At 48.7% G+C, this 22165-nt stretch overlaps 1 protein-coding gene across 5 annotated transcripts in view; it reads left to right on the forward strand.

Moving 5' to 3' along the window:
• The window catches only part of LDLRAD3 (low density lipoprotein receptor class A domain containing 3), a 241762-nt gene that overhangs the window by 123536 nt on the left and 96061 nt on the right, over window positions 1-22165 (forward strand). For all 5 annotated transcript variants that reach the window (XM_023239769.2, XM_023239770.2, XM_011286804.4 and 2 more), the window contains one exon: window positions 3703-3837. In XM_023239769.2, the coding sequence (XP_023095537.2) occupies window positions 3703-3837 (135 nt within the window). The remainder of the gene's footprint in view (window positions 1-3702; window positions 3838-22165) is intronic.

Genomic DNA, 22165 nt, shown 5'->3' on the forward strand with positions numbered 1-22165 from the left:
AAATATGCTCTACCACCTGTTTATTTTTTATTTTTTAAGTTTATTTATCTTTTGAGAGAGAGCGCGCACGAGTGAGCAGGGAGGAGCAGAGAGAGAGAGGGAGAGAGAGACTCCCAAGCAGGCTCCATGCTGTCAGCACAGAGCCCGATGTGAGGCTCAAACCGGTGAACCATGAGATCATGACCTGAGCCGAAATCAAGGGTCAGATGCTCAACCGACTGAGCTACCCAGGCACCCCGTCCCACCTGTTTTTATAAATAAAGTTTTATTGGAACACAGCCATGCCCTTTTGTGTATGAATTTTCCATGGCTGCTTTGCATTACAATGGCAAAGTTGAGGTTCTAGCAGACACAAAGGCAGAATGGTTAGCAAAGCCTTAAATATTTATTAACTGGCCCTTTACAGAAAACGTTAGCCTCCTCCTGCTGCGGAATTCTCTTATAACACTGTAGCACGTTGTACCTGTTTTCCCATGGGTGAGCATTTGGGTCATTTCTAATTTTTTTATTTTACACGCAGTGCTTCCGTAAACATTTTTGTTTTGTTCAGGATTCTCCTGGAGCGTGCAGTAAGCGAAATCACTGGGCTGTGGGGCATGTGCACCTTTTTACCGGCTGTGACTAAATTGATCTCCAAGGTGGATCCACCAGGCTCCCACTGGTGGTCCCTGAGACCTTCTCTCCCTCCACATCCTTGCCAACAACCTGATATTTTAAGACCGTAAGTTTGGCAAGTGTGCTGTGGTTAAGGCGGAGCTTTATTACCGATGACAGTCAACGTTTTTTCAAGTCGTTATTGACCATTTGCCATTCCTCCTGTGGGAACTGCCCGATCGTTTCGCCCATTTTCATACTGAGTTGTTCGTCTTCTTCCTTTTGGGTTGTGAGAGATCTGCCTGAGATCTGCCTGTGTGAGCCTGCCTGATAGTCCTTTTGGCTGCATGGGTTAAACCCAGTGTGTGACTTGGTTGTCAGTCTGGATTCTTTCTCAGAGCTGTGTCTTAAGGGATAGTCAGTCTTCGTTCATCTTGAAGATACGTGTGATCTGTATATACGCCTAACACACACGTGTATGTAATGTGTCTGTGTGCATACATGTGCACACACGCACGTACAGATAGATGCCTTCTTTGCCATGGGAAAGTTTGCAGGGTTGCAGGGGTGTAAGGCTGACGGAAAGTGAGTGGATGCCGCCACCGTCAGCAAGGTTGACTCAGCACAGACTCCCCTACCAGAGCCTTCACGTACGTGTGCAGAGCCCCATCTTGGAGTGATTACAGCGCCTTCCCGAGGCTGTCTGTCGGAGCGAGCTGATTGCTGCTGACGCCTCGGCTGCGGGCACGTGACCCGCGAGGTCCCAGGGAGGCTGAAGGCCACCACGGAGGGCTGCCGAAGGGTTTGGAAGGCTGCCTTCGACAGAAACCGAACGTGATTTGTGGTTTGGGCTTCCCCATTTTGGTTTTGGCTGAAATCAGACCTTGGTTTCACTCTGATCAAGTTGAACAGCTCTGTGGCCCACAGCGATTTAAATAATTAAAACTTAATATTTTCAGGCCAGACTGCTTTTATTTGACTTTACACTGGTCCATATCTTTAAAACTGAGAGCCCTGGCTTCCTCCTCCCCTCTACCTCCTCTGACCTTTCAAGTCAAGCTTTCTGAGTTAAATAGTTAAAGATACTGGGGAAAAACAAAACAGAACAAAACAAAACAAAACAAAAACCCTCTTCAGTCCTTCGGGTTTATGAAGCCCTGTGAAGTCTTCAGCCCTTGCAGCCTTAATCTGTGTATATCTTAACAATAGCTCAGTGAAGCGTGTGGGAAAGATGTATTACAAATGCCATCTTGCAGGGGCACCTGGGTGGCCCAGTTGGTTAAACGTCCGACTTCGGCTCAGGTCACGATCTCGCGGTTCGTGGGTTTGAGGCCGGCATCAGGCTCTGTGCTGACAGCTCGGAGCCTGGAGCCTGCTTTGGATTCTGTGTGTGTGTCTCTCTCTCCCTCCCCCTCCCCACTCATGCTCTGTCTCTCTCCCAAAAAATGAATAAACATTAAAAAAATTAAAAACAAAATGCCATCCCACAATTGAGGACCAATGAAGGGCAGCACGGCTAACTTGACCCTGACCCCATAGCAATCCCTGTGCTAGCCCCAAGCGCCCCAACCTGGTGCTCTTCCCATCACGTGTGATGCAATTGTGGGCTTGGTTTAGTACCCCACATCTAGTATGACCCCTCCTCATCGTCACCAACATTGCCCGTGCAGGGAGGGCCCCACTCTCTGGACCGAGACAGACATTACTAAGGGAGTGTGTCTAATGTTCCCTGAGCGTTATGCTACGAGTCAGACTTTGCACCGCACGTTTTCTCACACACCATCTCATTGGATGCGTGAATTAATGCCATAAGCAGGGCCGGCTTCAGGTCCTGTCTCCTGCACAGGTAGCCAGGGCCCAGTCTCCACTTGGAAGGGCACCATGCTTGCTTTTATCCCCTGCACTGCCTTCTTGAATTTTTAACTAATTTCTGAACAGTTGACCCCGAGTTTTCATTTTTTAATATTTTTGTTTTTTGTATTTTTTGAGCCAGAGAGCGAGAGGGAGGGGCAGAGGGAGAGGGAGGGACAGAATCCCAAATTGATGTGGGGCTCGATCTCACGGCTGTGAGATCATGACCTGAACTGAAATCAACAGTCAGACATTTAACCGACTGAGCCCGACCCCACATTTTCAGTTTGCACTGGGCCCCACAAATTATGTAGCCAGTCCTGTCTGTAGATAAAGAAACCGAGACTCCAAGAGGTGAAGTAATTTGCGCAGGATTACACGGCTAATAACTGGCAGAGCTAGGATTGGACGGATTTCTACTTTGCTACTTCATTTGTTGAAAATAGCAATGAGCCTTGTTTGAATCGCACTGCAGGGAACAGGGAAACAGGTAAATTGCATTGTACAAATACTGATTTTCTGTGGAGAATTGCTTGTGCGTTGAGTAGTTTTGTGTAGACCTCACGCTGGCTAGTACCACTCTTTTCCTTGAGGGGAGGGACAATACCTGTCATTTCTTTTGAGGTTCTGAAAGTGCCTAGACCAGGGAGCCTCACAGCAGTGCTGCTCAGGCTGACCGAGAAGGCTAATGGGCTTCTTGGATTGTAACGAAACTGAGACCTCTGAGTTTACCTTGGTAAGCCATAAAGATACATGAGGGATTAACAGGCTTGTCCATAGTCACAGAACCAGAAGAATCCAGCCCAGCTCTTGGACCAGATCATGCCATCACTCCCTGGGTGGCAGGTGTTCAGGGATCCCCAACTCATCTCCTCCTGGCTTTGCTTATCTGTGTGTCTTATGGTACCAACCATTTCACTCTGACTTTCCCAGGAGATTCGGGTTTTGCCCCAGGCCCCTCAGAGGCAGCTGGCCAGCCTAGAGGTTAACCATGTGGAGTGAGTCATTGCCTCCTGGCCATGTTGGTACGTTATAGGGTACCGCCTGGTGACTTGGGAGAAGGAGCTATTAGAACAGGGCAGGGTAAGTGTTGTCCTGTCTTCCTCATTGGCCGGCCAGTTTCCCAGGATGGTCATTGAGTCCGCCATCTTGGAAGATGAGCTCACTGCTTCCTGAGCAGGACACACTCCTGGTTTGGGGGCTTCTCCAAGGGACTCGCTGGCCTCCCTGATGATCTGCTGTGTTCTCCCTTCACAGCCGCCAACCCTCTGCTTTGCTCCACCGCCCGCTACCACTGCAAGAATGGCCTCTGCATTGACAAGAGCTTCATTTGCGATGGGCAAAATAACTGTCAAGACAACAGCGATGAGGAAAGCTGTGAAAGCTCTCAAGGTAGGAAGCCTCCTAAGCTTTAAAAAACAATTGCGTCGCCATGTACCACAGTTAACACTGAACAGAAAGAAACAACACCCATACCCCCTCCAAATACAACAGCCATGTTAGTTTTTACACTTTGCCTTGTGGCCCTTGTACATATGCTTTTAACCCTAATGCACCTACCATTTTGTATTTTGTGTTTCTCCTGTTTGGAGTATCGCATATACATTTTCTCTCCAAAACTGTAATTTGCCCCAGCTGCCTTGCATATGGTCAGGGTGCTCTACTGTGGTTTTCTACGTTGTTGCATGAGTTGGGGCCACCTGGATTGGTTTTTTTCCCATTGCATTACTTCTTTAGGCTAAATTCTGCAGAGCACAGTCCGTGGCTTACACCTCAATGTGCAGCTGTTTGAAACAATACTTCCTTTTCTTTACATGGTTGCTAACATTGTCTGCACATGTCAGTTTTATCTTCATATCCTGGGCATTCGCTGCTGTTCCATTTTTTCCATTTTTGCTAATTTAGGAGTCCTAGAATGATAGCTCCCCAAATGCTTTAATTTGCATTTCTCTGATTATGAGCAAAGTCAACATTTTCCCCCGTGTGTTTGTTTACTACTTTGCTCCCGCTTGTGTGAATTGCCTGCTCCTATCAGGGTTTTTTCGCTCTCGGAGCTATTTTATAGAATCTGAAGAGATACAGTTGGGGGGATGGAAAGATGAGCTCTTAAGAGAGCCCAGAAGGACACAGCAGGGTCATATCCTCTGTTAAAACTGACCAGGTTCTTTTCTTTACTCATTGACTCTTTTCTTCAGTGATTAAAAGAATATATAAAGATTTAAAAATGTACATCCAAATTAAGGCATCCTAAGAAGTATGTATTTCTAATGTTATAAACTGGTGGGATCTGTATGCAATCATTACTTTTTTCACTTAATGTCAAGTTGCTGTGATTCACCTACATTGTTGCTTATCGGTAGACTTCATTTGTTGTGACTGTTACTCAGTATTCTGCTGTGTGTACCACAGTTTATAGATTTAATAAAATTATAAACTGGAAAGGCAAGAGAAAGGTGGCTAACTGCTTGGCTCATATGTTGGGAGGCAAGATGGATGGAGTAAGCTCTGTGAAGTTACAGAGAGGCCAGTTTCAAAGTCCTAGCTTTTATTTTGGTTGATGTTTATTATTATTAGGTGCAGGCCATTATTAAAAATGGATGAGTGAATGAATGAATGAATGAATGAATGAATGGGTCAGGCGTAGCCCACTGGTGAGGGTAGGTCACACATCAAGGATTACACAATCCAAATCTGTGTGCTGAGGTCCATAGACAAGAAAAGACAAAATGTGTATCAACATAGATTTTGCCAAAATTGGTGCAGAGAACAGCTCTGGGAGGTGAGTCTTAGGTAGCATTACCCTCTGGTTGTCCTCATCCAGAAAATTTCCGTCCTTGAGTTTTTTCTTCACCAGTGGTTCTCAAAGTATAATCCTCAGACCAGCAGCATCAGCATCGTGTGGGAACTCTGTGGAAACATAGAGCTCGGGCTGTGCCCCAACCAGCAGAATCAACCCGGGAAGTGGGCCCAGCAGTCTGTGTTTTAACAAGCCCTCCAAGTGATTCCAACACATGTTAAATCTGAGAACCACGGTTTTATACCAACTTTAGAGACGTTTCTAATCTTGCCATTTCCCTGGGAATTTCTAAACTGCTGATTGGATGGCAAGGTGTTTCTAGCCTTTACACAAAGTCAGATGTTTATAAACCAAAACTTACCAGTGTAACTCCTATGGCCTCTGCCATCGGCAGCAATAGATACCACATAGGGGAATAGCGGTCACAAAGTGAAGGTATTAGCATAGATAGGAGGGATGGAAGAACATTTTCTGCAAATACTGTTTCTTGTGTAGTTCGTTATGTGTTTATGTATCCTAGACTCACCTGTGGTGCCATGAGATGTTCAGCAAAACGACCCCTATCTCAAAAATTTGGAAATTAGGGAATTTGTCCTGGTGGGTTTGGGCAGCATCCCCCTACCCTCCACGTGCTTATCCCTGCATTTTGCTGTAGCAGATTCTTGCTTGCCCTTAAGAACTGTCTCTGTGATGGCTGGGTGAAGTTTGTATTTCTAAATCCAGCTCCTTTCTCTCTCTCTGCCTTGTACTCTCATTGTTATAAACAGAGGTGGAGGGTGAGTCAGTGGTGAGACCCTTGCACACGAAGCCCAGCTCTCGGCAGATATGAAACTTGAAGCAGCATCCCTTAGACTCTCGGCTTTGTGCCCCCCTTACCCAAACAACACCCCTGTAGAATGTAAGCTCTGTTTGCATGTGCTCCCCGAAAACATGTCCCATCCGGGCACGGGTGACAGCTGTCAGGTGCCGTTTGGCATGACAGCCTCCGAGCCCGGGTGCTTTGCATTGTGGAAAGGCACTTCTGCCAGTTACCAAAGAACAGGAAGAAGAAAAGCGTGCCTTTTTTGCCCCTCAAATGCCACCGATCCTACCTAGCTGCACAGCGCCCTTGCACATAGTGGATTCAATAAATTGTGTATGCTAGAAAAGATGTCTTTGTTGGGTGTTATGTTATGAAGCTGCATTTAATTTGTCCCTTCTGTGCTATGACAGCGTATATATATTTAAGTTATGTGAGTTCAAGTGTACACAGTCTATTAAAATAATAAGTATCACTACTGGTATTTAAATAGAGTGGGTGGTTCTGTCATTCCCTCAATGGGAGTGCGCCCTGTAGTGACAGGGGACAAGAATCTGGACCTGCTGGCCCCTTGGCCGGTGTGCAGTTCTGTGTTCCCACTGTGATGTGAGTGTCTTTCCACTCCGGGTGTGATTTTAGTATCAGAGGGTGTGCTTGTCTCTATCGAGTGGCTTCTAAATGCGAACTGGCTACTAATTCCAGTGCGTGAACAAAGGAACGCCAGTGTTCTGGGGCTGGGGGAAAACCTGACTCAGACTGGGCTTTTGAGAGACCGTGCTTCATGCAGTGTCTTCCTGAAGAATGTCAGAGGCATCTTGAATCGACAAAATATGGTCTTACACGGCGCGGGATTTGACCCATTGTCCTCTGAATAATGTGAACATTTATCGAGTCTTACCAAGCGCCAGATACTGTGCTAAGCACCTTCTGCACGCGAGCTCATTTAGTCAGAATACATCCTCTCTGCTCCGGCGGGGCTTCCAGACCTTGAAAAATGTGTCTTTGCTCTCACTCGGTGTGGGAAAGAAAATTATATTTTATAATGTTTATTTTGATGGAGTGGAGAGGACTGGCCCTAAGACAGGAAATATGGTGCTTGAAATACTTTTCTTCCGACTTGATGAGGGTATGAAAAAAGTCGTGTCTCCACTTGAGAGACACCAGCTGTGTGTGCCTCTCCTCCCTGTCTTGCTCATCCCGATTTAGTTCCCTCCTCTATCCTTGGCCTTTGAAACCAGCAACAAACTGTCAGAAATTGGAAGTGGGAGGGGACCGCGAAAGCGCAAACATGACCGTGTACCTTTCTATTTCACCGGCAGTGGTGGGGGGGTGGGGTATTAGCCAAAGAACTCGGCGTTGGAGTCGATTTTTAATTGGGGATTTACTGATTGGAAACGTAGCCTGTATATCAGATCATTCCAAAAGCATAGCTTTGGAGCAGGCTCGCATATGGCTTTTCTGTTTCTTAGGAACCCATCTGAGAGTCCACAGTACTGCTGTGCACGTGTTGGGTGTGGCCAGCACTCAGGTAGCCTTAGATATGTTGGATTCAATCCTAATTGAGCGGATAGATTCTTTTCAACTTTGGATAAATGACTGACTGTGGCGGGCATCCTACAGTGATCCCTACCCCCTGGGGTTCACGCCCTGGTAGAGTGCCGTCCTTTGAACGCGATCTGGACCTTGTGACTTGCATGGTTTCTTTCCTTTTTTTTTTTTAATTGTGTCAAAATACTCGTAACATAAAATGTAGCACCTTAACATTTGTAAGTGTATAGTCCAAAGGTGTTGTGTATTCGCACTGTTGTGCCACCAAACTCCAGAACTTTACTATCTTGTAAAACTGAGACACTGTACCCGCAGACAACTCCCTGTTCTCCACTCCAGCCCCTGACAACTGCCATTCAACTTTTTGTGTCCATGCAGTTGACTACTCTAGATAACTCCTATGAGCGGAAGCATACAGTATTTGTCATTTTGTGACCGGTTTAGTTTTCTTAGCAAAATGTCCATAAGAGTCATGCTGTAGCGTGTGTCAGAATTTGCTTCCTTTTAATTAAGGCTGGATAATACTCCATTGTATGTCTGTACCACCTTTTGTTTATACACTCACCTGTTGATGGACATTTGAGTTCCTTCCACGTTTTGGCTGTTGTGAAGAATGGCCGTTGGGAACATGGCTGTAGAAAGTGTGATTCAATTTTAGTGAAGAGAGTAGCAGCACAATTGATCGAATGTCACTTCCAAGATTAGATTAGAAAAGATTTTGGCGTTTTGCGTACTCTCTCCTGCTGACGCCTGTGGAAGCTGGTTACCATCTTTGGGCTGCCTCCCAGATGGGCTCATGTGGCAAGGAACTGGGTAGGGCTCTGATCAGAGGCCAGGGAGTAGCTGAGGCCTGTCAGCGGCCACCTGAATGAGCTTGGAAGTGGATCTCCCGCTAGCCCAGCCCTGACCTGTCTGTGGCCTGGCGCACACCTTGATTGTGACCTTTTAAGAGGTCTTGAGCCAGAGCTAAGCCACTCCTGGATTTTTTGGCCCATGGAAACTGTCAGATAATAAATGTTTGGTTTCTTAAAATTTTGGAGTAATTTATTGTACAATAATAACTAATAAAATGAATACTTCCCAAGCGGGTCCCAGTTCTGATTGCTTTCATTGCAGAGAGCTTATGAAGACGTAGGTGTTGCTGAGCGGGTCAGACCTTTGAAGGGAGATCAGGCACACAGGAGATAGATATTTACACGGATAAGCGTTGCTTTGCGCAGTAAGCGTCAGACACCGGTTTTAGCATTGTACCTTTATTTTCCCATCCAGTCTCACAGAATCCCTGTGAGAGCAGCTCCTCTCCCAGACACATGATCTCCATTTCTAGATGAAGAGCTCGAGAAGCACACAGGTTGTTCCGTGGCTGTGCCGCGTTCACATAGCAAGTAAATGGTGAAGCCAGGATGGGACGTGGATCGTCCACATACAGACTAACGTTCTTCGTGGTTCTTCATCGGCCCCTGACACTGCCTCCCGGTTATCACTCGCCTGGGACCAGGAACTCCAGGTGATCAGTCCATGCCCGCCCTTGGCCCTCCCGTGAGCTCACGGGCAAGGTTGTGTGTGAAGGCTGGCATACCTTCCCTGTTTCCATACTCAGGTTTTCCTTTCAGTGTGAAAGACTAATGATGCCTGTCCACCTTCCTGCTTGATGAGAAATGCTGGAGAGTTAAGCTCTTCTAAAAAAGCCACCAGTGCCAAGATAGCTAATTGAGTATTTTGGCAGTTGGGTTGCAGTTTCTTTATCTTGCCTGCTGTATCCTGGTGATAACGCTCAAGGAGAATTTGGAAAGCTGGTCGTGAGGTTTGGCACCTCCCCAGAAGCTAACAGTGACAGCTTTGTCCTGTTTCTTCTGTAGAAGTGTGTGTGTGTGTGTGTGTGTGAGAGAGAGAGAGAGAGAGAGAGAGAGCGAGAGAGAGCGAGAAGGAGGGAGGGAAAAAGAGAGGGAGAGAGAGCAAGCAGTCCTTACTGGTGTTTTTTGTCAGTGGGAAGGTAATGGGGTACCTCCATGTGCCAGGCCTTGAGCCGCATACAGGGGATACAGTAATGGCCTTGGCCTCTCTTGAATTATGTCCTCCCTCACCTAAAATTCATATATTGAAGTCCTAAACCCCAGGGCCTCAGGATGAGACCTTATTTGGAAATAGGGTCATTGCAGATGTGATTAGTTAAGATGAGGTCATACTGGAATCAGGTGGGCCTCTAATCTAATCTGACTGGTGTCCTTACAACATAAAGGGCAAACTTGCGTGAGAGTGTGTGTGTGTGTGTGTGTGTGTGTGTGTGCGCGCGCACACACACACACACACACACACACACACACACACAGGGAGAACTCCATGTGAACATGAAAGCAGAAACGGGCTAATACATTGATGAGCCAAGGAACTCCAGACACAGCCAGCAAACCCACCAGATGTTAGGGGAGAGGCACAGCACAGATTCTCCCTCAGGCCCTCAGAGGGAGCCGACCCTGCCAACATCCAGCCTCCAGAACTGTGAGACAGTAGATTTCTGTTGTTTAAGCCATGTAGTGGGTGGCACGTTGTGAACAGCGGTCCTAGCAAACTAATACAGCCCCCAGGACGCCACCCTCAGGCAGGGCACAGCCGTGTGCCCAGTGCCACAGCGAGGGGATGGGAGCTGCCGGAGGGTGGCCAGAGCACGAAAGCAGGGTGAGAGCAGGGCCCGGGGAGAGGTGAAAGCTCGCGGGGCTCCGAGGGGACCGTGGGGGCTGAGCATGAACCCGTGGGGAGAGCCGCTGCTCTGCCTGCCTTGGGGGTCGTAGAGCCGTGCTTGGTTAATGGGACATCTATCTCCCCGCTTGTATCTCGAGACGCTCCCCTCCCGTTCGTGGCGTACAGGCCTCATTAACCGTGTCTCCACAGCAGTCCTGGCCCTAGAGTCAGTGAGTCAGCACCCCTCCAGGGGTCTGGCTGAGACCATCAACACCCGTTTCCAGGCACAACTCCCGACAGTTGTGCTTGTGGCTTTCATCTGCCGAGCCTAATGCCACAGCCAGTCTAAACCCACCAGTGACCGGCTCCGGGCGGGCGCCGGAACCGGGCCTTCCAGTGAGGAAATATATAGCTGCAGGAAGGAGGAACTAGGGACAGGGACTGCGTCTTACCCCACCCTCTCAAATAAACACCTCAGAGAAAACCCTGTAGCCGCGGGAATCCGACACAATATAACCGAGTGATCCAACAGCCAAAGAGCATTTCTAGAGGAACCCGGAAGGCACGAGATTGGAAGAGTGCTAGTTTTTATTATCACTTTTCAAATATCAGTGGAAAAGAGCCTTATACGTTTAAAAGCAAAAAAGAGCCTTCTAGGTTCAGGGGATCCAACCAAAAATGTCGCCAGCTCGAACTTGGTGGAGAGTCAGGATTTCCCACAAAACCGTTGGCCACCAAGTGGTGTCAAGGGCTGTGTCAGAGGGACCCTCAGAAAGACTCGTCCCCACGAAAGAACTCATTTGGCTTTGCTTAGAATAAAGCTGCTGGAGGTACTATTAACGGCAGGATTGCAGAAGCCTTTCTTCCACTTTTAATTTGAGAGTTTGAGAGCCCAGCGGGGCGAGGAAAGGCAGAAATGCCGAAGAAACAGGAGGATGGGCAATGCTGCCTTTCTGTACCTGTGGAGTTTTCTTCCTAATAGTCGAGTGCGTCACGAAAGCTTCCTTTCCTTCAACCACTGCAGCGGGGGCTTGAGGATTTCTGAAATGTCCCTCGTTGAGAAGCAAGTCAGAGTGACTCTCCTCCCGAGACGATAATTGCTTCCTGATCCCGCAGCCACCGTGGTAATCTTCAGAGCTGTTTCTTTAGGCCCTCCCATTGCTTACACACGTCTCCCTCCTCTTGGCTCTCCTGGCTTCTGCCTCCATCTGTCCATCTGTCCCTCCCTCTCCCTGGCATGCGGCGCATCCAGCCTGGACACCTGAGGCTGTGGACAGAAGTTTCGGGGCAATGGGACCGCGTGTGGGGCTTCCTGCCTGTCTGCAAGTCTGCGTTGCAAGTTTTCTGAGCTGCTGCTTGATCATGCGGGGGCCATTTATCTGTCCCGTCCGTGGACAGCTCCCCGCCCCCCGGCCCCCGCCCAGCACCCTGTTATTTTCCTGACTATTCCCAACACTCATTCACACACACACCGTTTGCAGAGTGCCCCCTGTTGCCTGGCCCCACTCAGGTCCTGGAAGAAACACACAGCTAGATCCGATTAAAACTGCTCGCGGTCTACAAGGGAGAAGCAGTGTGCCCTGCAGATAATTACCCAAAAGTGTGATAAATGCTGTCGCAGAGGAGCGAGTAGCACGCTGTGGTGACACGAGGGGCATGACTGAGACAGTGGGCGAGGACAGTTTCCCTAGGGGAGTATGGATAAATACTCTTGAAGGATAAGTAAAAATGGAGCCAGAAACGAGCGCGAGGCCGGGCATCCTGCCGGAGCGGGTAGGGCAGGAGGAAAGTGTGCGTGTGTGTGCGTGTGGGGTGGGGGTGCATGGTGGGCTGAAACTGTCAGGGTGGGTTGGCGCCGGCCGGTGGAGACCCACTCCCTACATGCCTCACTTGGAAGGTGGAGCCAGAGGAAGAAAACTAGGAGAAATGAGATGCTCAACCCCGGTAAGGAAAGTCACAGGAGGGGCTGATTCCGACTGCATACAGCCAGCATTGTGATTCTCCGTGGCTCCTGGTTGGCTCTGCTGACCCACCGGCGGGAAAAGCCTAACTGAGATTTGGGGATACTGTAAACGAGGTTGTGGAATAATCGATTCTGTGAATTCTCTTTGGGGAGGGCCGATGACCATGGGCTGGGTGTTCCCCGTCTCCCACCCTTGACTAGTAGCTTGCACTTCCTTCCTGGGTTATGCAGTCCTGTAATTATCTTTCCCTTGTTAGCCCCAGTTTGGCTACCTGAGAACTCTTGGCCTGTGAAAAGTGGAAATGGGCTCTGATGTTACAGATATCTTGTCACATTCCCCAGAGGCTCCCGGACCTCTTTCTCATTTCCTCCCTGTTGCTCTCTGAAGACTGCAGCCTATCAGTCTTTGGTTCTGGAATGCCCCAAAATGACATGTGGCCACGTTCTCCCTCCATGAGTTCTTTTCCTTGAAATCGTGTCCCTTCTGTAATCACGTGAGCTGCTCAAATTTGCACCGGTAGTCAGCTTTTCTTGAAGGTCTTTGGCAGAGCACTTTGCTGTGAGGAGTCAAGATAATTCCTAGGAGCTTAATTTTCAGTTGAGAGAAAGACCAGGAATGCACAATCACCCCTTTGGCCAGCACTACCAACTTGAAAAATGTTGCGTTAATCCTTGCATTTGAAAGTATACATTAACGTGCTGTATATTCTGGATACCAACGTACATCAGATATGTTCTGTCAGCTGCCCCGTCCTCAGCTCCTTCCTGACTGCGTGCTCCACTTAAGACCTTTGGAAGGACGAGCCCTCCGTGCTCTGAGACTGTTCCCAACCACCTGAGCCACTGTGAACCCAATAAGGCACGGACACCTGACCCGAGGCCAGTCCGTTCATGGGCTGGCTGGCAGCAGATCAGAATGTCTCCCTCAAACTCAGACGCTCAGGGCAGAGTCAGCCTTAAGAGGCTGAGCAAATGTTTTGCTTCATCCCCCATCGCCCCCGGTTCTCAGCGCTGGTCCCCAGCCCTGGTCCGCGTGAGGCCCAAGGCCTCCATCTTTCAGTGAGTATCCCAGAGTAGACCTTCCCTTCCACGTGAGCTGACTCGACTGGACCACACGTGACGATAAGCGGCAGCCATTCACGGACTCATGGGAAGAGGTCGTTTTGTACTTGGACGAGTAGGAGGGAGTAGGAAGACGGGAGAGGCGGAGCAAAGAGGGAAAGGTGCAAATCCTTCAGGGACCTTTAGGATCCGTGCTGAGTGTTTCTTCTCTGATTTTTTCCACCGTGATGTTCTTAGTTTGGAAGACTTGAGGTGGCCCAGGGACTCCATATTAGTCAGGAGATGGGCTGATACAGTGGCTAAAATAACGTGGAAGTGATACTTTAAGTAAGTGCCTTAAATAAGACAAAGTCTCTCACATGCGACACCCCAGAGATGAGCAGTCCGGGCCGACTGGGAGCCCTGCCCTCTTTGGGGCTCCCGAGGCTGCTCCAGTGGCCACCATTTCCCAGACATCAGAAAGAAGAAAAGAAGGAGAAAACCAGGACAGGCCACTTCCTCTTTAAGGAGGTGACCCGAAAGCAGCACAGTGTCAGCTTTCTTCATAAGCCAGTGACCCGAACTTAGTCACATGACCACACCGAGCTGCAAGAGGGACTGAGGCATGTGTTCTTTTATTTTTTAATTTTTCAAATTTTTTTTATTTTATTATATGTTTATTTATTTATTTTTGAGAGAGAGAGAGAGAGAGAGAGAGAGAGAGGGCACAAATGGGGGAGGGACAGAGAGAGAGACACAGAATGTGAAGCAGGCTCCAGTCTCCAAGCTGTCAGTACAGAGCCTGATGCGGGGCTCAAACCCACGTACTGTGAGATCATAACCTGAACCAAGATCGGATGCTTCACTGACTGAGCCCCCCAGGTGCCCTGCATGTATTCTTTATCATCGTGGGTACACCTGTGCCCAACTAAATCTCAGGAGTATATGTTCTGAGAGGCAGAAAAGGAGAGAATGGGGAATAATTAGCCTGTCTCTGCCCCAGGCTCTTGTAAACTGAGCCGATAGACTGAGGTTGCTTTATGCCAATAGCGTGCCCTGTCGGGTTTTGGTACTGGCCACCACTCGACCACAGACTTCTCTGAGTGGCATTAATCACACCGCCTGAGAGAGGACACTCAGTGGGCGCTTCGCTTCCTGGGGCTCTCGGACGCAGCGGGACTGAGTATTCCTTCATTGGCCTCCCTCATTCCCAGATGCCTAATTGGAGAGGCACTTTACATATTTGCCCTTCCTTCATGGACTCATTTATTATAAATGTGTTGTGACCCTTTGAGAGCCAAGCTTTTACCTTAATCTTGGAGTTTGATCAAGGTGGTAGTTATTCTTCAGATGACAGGAACCTGACTTTTCACTTGCTTTTTCTGCAGAAGTCTCAGATCTGGCTCACTTTGCATCTGAAGGAAATCTCCAAGGACCGATGCTTTGTCCTCGCTAGCTGATTGGTTAGGCAGCCTTTCCCTTGTGGCTCAGAACCTTCTATTTATTTTCTTTCTAACTGTCTTGGTCTACCAGTGCCTGCCGGTTTCTCCCTTCTGGAAATATGCCGTGTGTTAGGGAAGTGACCGTATGGTGCCCATGTCCCCACAGTACACATCCCTGTGCTTTTCACAGCCAATTACTTCTCCCTGTCTTTCTCCCGACCTCAGTGTGGCAGTGTGGCAGTTTTACCTTTTTTAATGTTTATTTATTTTGAAAGAGAGAGAGAGAGAGAGTGCGTGCGTGAACAGAACAGAGGAGGGGCAGAGAGAGGGAGAGAATGCCAAGCAGGCTCTGCACTGTCAGTGCAGAGCCCAACGCAGGGTTCAGACTCACGAAACTGTGAGATCATGACCTGAGCCGAAACCAAGAGTCAGAGGCTTAACCAACTGAGCCACCCAGGCGCCCCCAGTGTGGCAGTTTTAAAGTGTGTCCACAAATTCTTTGGCATTCTTCTCATCAAGAACTAGAGCCCGTGTCCCTTGCCCTGGAAACTTTTGTGAGTATTTGACTAGTAGGGTAGAAGTGATGTTCTGTGATTTCCGCAGCTGGGAAGTAGAAGGCTATGTGGCTTCCTCCTTGCTTTCTGGAATAGTTTTATTGAAGGCTTCACCTACCATATAAACGGTCCAGCTGCCCTCAGGCTACCATACTGTGAGGAAGCCCAAACCAGTCTACAGGGAGAGACCATGGAGAGAGTGTCTCGGCAGCCCCCAGCGGCTTCTGCCGCTCTGATCACGGTTATACGTGAGACCCCAAGGGAGAACTACTGCTCCTGTCCTGAATTCCTAAACCACAGAAACTGAGAGATAATACAGTGTCATCATGGTAAGTCATTAAACTTAGGGCCGACTTGTTACGCAGCAGTAGCTCCCTGGAACCCCGTGCCATCAGAGAGCATCTCCCTGAGCCATAATCTGCTCCCCGAGGTGGAGAAGCTGATGGGCCCAAATGCTTCGCTGGGCGCCTCATTTCCCAAGAGAGCCCTCACGTGGTCCTTGTGTTCCTGGGTGCCCTCAGACATGGTGTTGCACACGCAGGCCAGAAAGGCTGCCGGCCGCCAGACTCTGCTGTGTCATGTCTGCGTCACACGAAGCTATTCCTGGTCACCCCACAGACACATCCCCCGAGTGTGATCACACTTCACTTGTGATCCTTGGAGGCCGTGTAGGATGCTTCTCACAGAGGCTGAGCCCAAATCCCTGCCCACAGAGACCTGGAGGAGCTTTAGTTTCCCTGGCCAGCCCTGTGCTAGGCACGGAGGAGACAGAGGAGAACATTTGATGGGAGAAGGTTAAAAAACAACAACAGCAACAACCCATGAGGCTTTGGTTATGAATGTTAGGAGCAAGCTGAATTTCAAGACCTTTCTGTCCCCTTAGCGACCGTATCAGACATAGTCATAGTACAACACATCAAGATCTCAGACTTTGCGTGAGGTCAGACAGCAGCTCTACCGGCTAGGAGCTCGGTGGCTTTGGGCAACTTATTTAACCACTCTGAGCCTCTTCAACACCAAGATGACAAGGCCGGCCTCCAGGATCGCTGGAAGGAAAAGTGAGAGAAGGCTGCCGAGCACTTAGGCCAGAGCAGGTACTCCTGAGTATGGATTCCATTCCCCATGGGTCAGCGCTTCCTCTGTATAACCAACAACCACCGCAGCTACCTGCCCGAGCCTTTTCCTCTTTGGAGGAACACTAAATGTAAAAGAATCAGGTGAGCCCTCCAGGGTACTCTGTCTCTGCCAACTAACAAGGTTTTTTCTCCTTCCTGCCTACCAGCAGGGAGCCAGGCCACAGGCTTGGTTCCATCTGGCACCTTGCTTCCTGGCCTGACAAAAGTGGAAATAGCAGTGGAACATTCCGGAGTGTGAGCGTTCAGAGATAGGCGGGAGGCGGAGCGGACCTTCTACCAGCTCGGCAGGGATGAGAAATGCTCAGGAGGGACCCATGTTGTCTAAAGAGTCTCCGTAATAACTTGTCTGGTTACATCCTTGGAGAGACGATCTTCATGGTAAATAACAGAGGTGAATCTCACATCGGCCTTTGTTCACTCGGCAAATATTACAAAATGTTAGGTACCTAGAATGCATCACTGAATCGGAAAGGCCCCTGCATTATGTGGTTCTCTCCATTTCTATGGACCAGCACCAGTCTAAAAGCTGCATGTAAATCTCGATTCGTTTGGAGGGAATTACTTCGATTATTCGCGAGGAGGAACCGAGATTTGCCTTCTGTTTGCAAGAGTAATCTTTTAGAGCAGAAGTGGTGAGGTAGAATCTGGAAGAAAAGGGAGAAAAATGTCTCTGGAGTCACTGATCATCCATTCCAGACAATCACACTCTGAGACATTTAGAAAAGACACCTCAGACTAATTTATGGTGTGTTTTCTATTAGAATTGCAAAATTTGCACAGAGGGTGTTAAAAGTGTGGCTTCACATCCTATTTAATACACACTCTATTTAAAACTGGGATATGAACTGAAACATGGAATGAAAGCTAGGAGGCTATACTAATTTGCTGGTTTCTGAACCTAAGCATGGTTCTGCTTCTGTCTTTTTTGGTTTCTATCATTGTTCCTTATTATTTTTCATTAAAAGCACGTTGTGTACACTTTGAAAGATCAGGGGCCCCGAGTTTGTTCTCGGCCCTCTCTTTTCCCAGTGTATCCCCGACCAAAGGATTTTTGTATATATTCTCCACACAAGTCCTTTGTCAGTCCTGTGCTTTGCATGTATTTTCTCCCATCCTGTGGATTGTCTTTTCCACCTTCTTAATAGCCTCTTCTATCGCGTAAAAGTTTTTAATTTTGGCGAAGTCTAATTCGTGTCTGTTCTTTTGTTGTTGTCACATTTGGTTTCATATTTAGTAAATCATTGCCTAATCCAAGGTGCCAAAGATTTACTTCTACTTTTTTCCCTAAGAGATGTATGATCCTGGCTCTTACATTTAGGTCTCTGATGGATCTTGAGTCCATTTTTATGTGCGGTGTGAGGGAGGGGTCTAATATTCGTTTGCATGTGAACATTCAGCTGTCCCAGCCCCTTTTGTTGAAAAGAATGTTCTTCTTTCATTGAAATTGTCTCTGTACCCTTGTCTGCTTTGTTTTTAATAAATACACTACCCTAGACTCCCTCGGCTATATTTCTAGCCTGGGGACAAATTCACAAGTAGCGTACAACTGTCCCTGCCTTCCAGGGATTTATATTCAGAAAGAAGACAAAGCTGTGTGATGATACGGCAAATATTTTTTTCTAAGTGGTCAGATCCTTCCTCATTGGATGACTCGGTAATTGCACATTCTTCTCCTTCATAAAGGCAGTGCCGTCTCCTTCACCAGAATAGCATTTTTTACTCCACAGGTAATGATAGTTGTGCTGAGCAGAAACTGTCACATGAGCGTTTGCTGTGTGTCAGGCACTTCTCTGAACACTCTGTATGCGTCATCCACTTAAACCTTGAGAACCCCATGGGGCAATAACTGTTATCCACATTTTGTCAGTGAAGAAAATGAGGCCCAGAGAGGTTAGTTAGTTTGCCGTGGGTCGGTTAGCTCATAGGTGAAGGGTCAGATTTGAATCCACCAGCCCAGCTCCAGACCCCAGTGCACGCTCTGGCCATTTCAGCAGTGAGGCCAAAGTGCCTCTCTCATTCACTGCCCCATCCCCGTTGCCCAGCACTCAGTTGGCACTCAGTGGCCACTTGTTGAATACACAGTGGGATGAAATGAATAAACGACTTGGGGAACAATCCGGACAGAAGAGCAGTGGCCAAGGGAAGGGAGGATTGATTTGTGGGAGCAGATCAGAGGAGTGACATCCATAGAGTTGGCCTCAGTGAGAATGATGCCCAAGCCAGCGGCGCCCCGAGGGAGAAGAATCGGCTCGCTTTGGGAGTAGGGAAGGGGGAGCGATGGGCGGTGCAGTGAAGAGCCACGGAGTTGCAGCCAGTGCAACGATCTGCATAGGAAAAGTATAGAAATGCTATCGAGTAAGCACACACACCCAGGCATCCACCACCGCCGTGTAAAGGGTGCGGGCCGGGGAGCCCGTGCCCTGGGGCTGCACGGCAGACCAGCAAGGCCTCGCCTGGGATCAGCGGGACGTCGATGGCTCTGAGGAGGTGGTGTGGCATGCCTGTCACTTTATTGTCGTTCTGGGAAGAAATTGCTTGTGAAATTCGGGAGACGTGGTGTCCCCCAGAAGTGTTCTGGCAGGGAGAGCGGGTTCTTGGGAAAGGGGAAAGCTTGATGCGGTGTCGCCGGTAAGTCAGGCGAGGAATGTTGAGCCCCTTTGCTTCCCTCACAGTCTGTGAGCCGAAAAATTGCCTCCAGCTCGCAGGGCGGAGGCCGTGCCGGCATGAGAGCGCAGAAAGCCACGAATGAGACTGGCTTCCTTGAGAAGACAGTATCTGCCCCTGCCAACCTGTGAAGAGAGAGCAACAATCACCAGTCTTAGAGTAAACGCCCACGGTGTGCCGGGCACCGGGCCCTCACATTTTACACCTTACCGGAATCTACTGAAGAAGTTTCTCCTGCTATTATGATCCTCATTTTTCAAGGAAGGAAAAGGAGGTTAAGGGCGATTGTGGGACTTGTATAAGGTCCTTGTGATGGTTGAAGGTGTGTGTCCCTTCGGCCGGGCTAAGGGTCTGGGTGTGTCTGTGCAGGCTGTTTCTGGAAGACATTAGCATTTGGCTTAGTAGAGTGAGTAAAGCAGATAGCCCTTCCCAGTGCTGGTGGGTCTCATCCAACTTATTGAGGACAAAAAGGCAGAGGGAGGGCAAATTCATTCTCTCTGGTTAAGCCAGGACGTCCTTCAGACTTTAGGACATTGGTGCTCCCAGTCCTTGGGCCTTTGGACTCAGACAAGGACTTCCTCCACCGGCTCCCTGATTCTCAGACATTTGGGTTTGGACTCGAATTATACCACCCAGTTCCCTGGGCCTCCAGCCTGCAGAGGACAGATCATGGGACTTTTCAGCCTCCATAATCATCTGAGCCAATTCTTCATAGTAAATATCTGTCTATCCATCTATGTATCTATGTATCTATCTATCTAGTCTCCTTTTGGTTCTGTTCCTCTAGAGAACTGGCTGTACAATCATCCAGTAAATGGCAGAGCCAGGATTTGAACCCACACCCTTGTGACCTACCTAAAAGCCAAAGTTCTTAACTGCTACAGTCTGAAGACACAGTCCCTGCCCCCCAGGATCTTGCCATTTGGTTTGGGTGACCAAGTTAGCAAATAGAAAACAACAAGTCAGGGTGTGCGGTGTGCCCAAGGGAACAAGTGAGGGTGTCTGGATGAAGCGCTTGGAGATGCTGTCCAAGAGAGAGCTGTGGTCCAGAAAATGGTGGCTCAGCGTTTGGGAGAAAATAGAGAGGGCTTGCTCTGTGCATTTAAGAGTTAAGAACTGATGCAATAGCCTCTCCAAGACTCTGTTTTCTCCTTTGTAAAATGAGGACATGACCCATCTCCCCATTTATTTGACTATCCTGTGAAACAACGTTGTCAAGAACTTAGCGGAGGGCTTGGCATGTAAGAAGCATTCAGGAGATAGTGGCTGCTGGTATTCATTGCTGCTGCATTATTACTGCCGTCGTTATTACTATACAAACACTGTCTTAGGTGCTTGACCACCCAGGGGAGAGGAGTAAGACCCAGCCCCAGCCCTGGAGGAGCTTAGACGTTAGGGAAGGAGGTAAGCAAGTGAACAGATCATTCCCACATTGCCTGTTTCTTTTTCTGTGCACTCCCCGCTCCCAGATTGTAAGTACTCAAGGCGACACTGTCAGACGAGTAACTGTCCGTATCTTAAAATGTAATGTGATAGGCACAACATGAGAGTCCTGCCTGGCCTGCTGTTTGGGAGGGCGTGGCTGATGTAGGCCAGGCTCACCTCCTCCCTGCAAGCTGGGTTCAGGGTTGCTCTACCTGTTTCTCTTTCTTCTGGGAGAAATGGGCCCCCCAGGGCATGTTTTTCTCATGGAAAAGTCCATGCCCAGCTGCACAAGCACATTTCAAGCCTCTGCTCATGGCATAATCTGTGGCCCCATTGGCCAGAATAAATCACATGACCAAGCGCAAGGTCAGTGGGGCGGGATTTATACTGTGCCTCTAGAGAGCAAAACTGCAGGGTTACGGGGCCAAGGGCACGGGTGTGGGAAAAGGCGAAGAATGGGGAGCAGCAGCGTGTTTCACACTGAAGTTTGGAGTGGGGGTAGGTTCTGGCCACAAATGTCTGTCCTTGACCCGTCAGATGTCTTGAATTCCAGGATATTTGCCCGGCTGTGGCAAGGCACCTCCCTCTCCACCTTGACACTCTGTGCCAACCATCCAAACTCCTAAAGCCCTGTGGCGGTCACAGAGCCGAACTCTGGCTCCAGCCAGCACTGCCTTTTATTGAGTCTGCCTCTGACTCATTATTTACACAGACTGTAAAATAAAGCCTAACTCAAAATTACTGTAAGTCAGTGCATCCGAGTGAAGCCGGCAGCTGGACCTTCACAGTTGAAAGCAGACTAAATAAAGGGGGGAGGGAATTAAAAAAAAAAAGCTGCAAATAAAATGTCAGGGAATGCTTAATTATATAAAGGTTATGAGCCTGCCTGCATAATTGTCTAAAGGGGCTGATGGCAACAGCTGGGCTTCAGTTCTATTTATGTGTTTATCTGGTGCCTGTCACCAGAATGGCTACGAGCAGTATTGATCTCAAATTAATTTTGCCTCATTTCTTCTCTTTCTTGGCTCTACCCTTACTACTCCTTCCCCCGATAAAATTGGAAAACTTATTGGGTGCGTGGCAGAAATTTGGGGTTTGAGGAGCAGAGTCCACCAGCAGGACGCAGACAAGCTCTTATGTGCCAAGCACTAGCCTACGTGTTTATTTTGCATGTATAACCGACTCTTCTGATACTCACAACAACCCTGTAAAGTAGGTGTTGTTATAATTCCTGTCCTACAGAGGGCACCTAGTGGTGCCCGGAGGGGGTTACTAGACTGAAAGAGTGCCACAGTTTGGGGGCGCTTGGTGAGTTACTTAACCACGGTCCCGCTGACTGACCGGAATCTGCAGGGTGGTATTTTGGGAGTTCTCACCTTACTCGGGGTGAAATCCAAACTCTTTACCAAGATTACAGTGCTTGAACGTTCCAGCTCCCAAGTGGTCTCCAGTCACATCTTCTGTCCGCTGGTCCGAGCCACACGGGTCTCTTTTCCCTTCCTTAGACATGCCAAGCTCCTATCTATCCAAGGGCCTTTGCAGGTGCTACTTCCTCTGCCTAGAACTCTGTGCCTGTGGGGACCACGGCTTCCCTGGCCACCCTCTCTAAGCAGGCTGTCCTCCCTTGGCTCTTTATATTCTTGATCACAGCATCCTGTGCCTTTCTTTGGCA

The sequence above is a fragment of the Felis catus genome, chromosome D1 (assembly GCF_018350175.1).
Source record: "Felis catus isolate Fca126 chromosome D1, F.catus_Fca126_mat1.0, whole genome shotgun sequence".
In the NCBI taxonomy this organism is placed as follows: Eukaryota; Metazoa; Chordata; class Mammalia; order Carnivora; family Felidae; genus Felis; species Felis catus.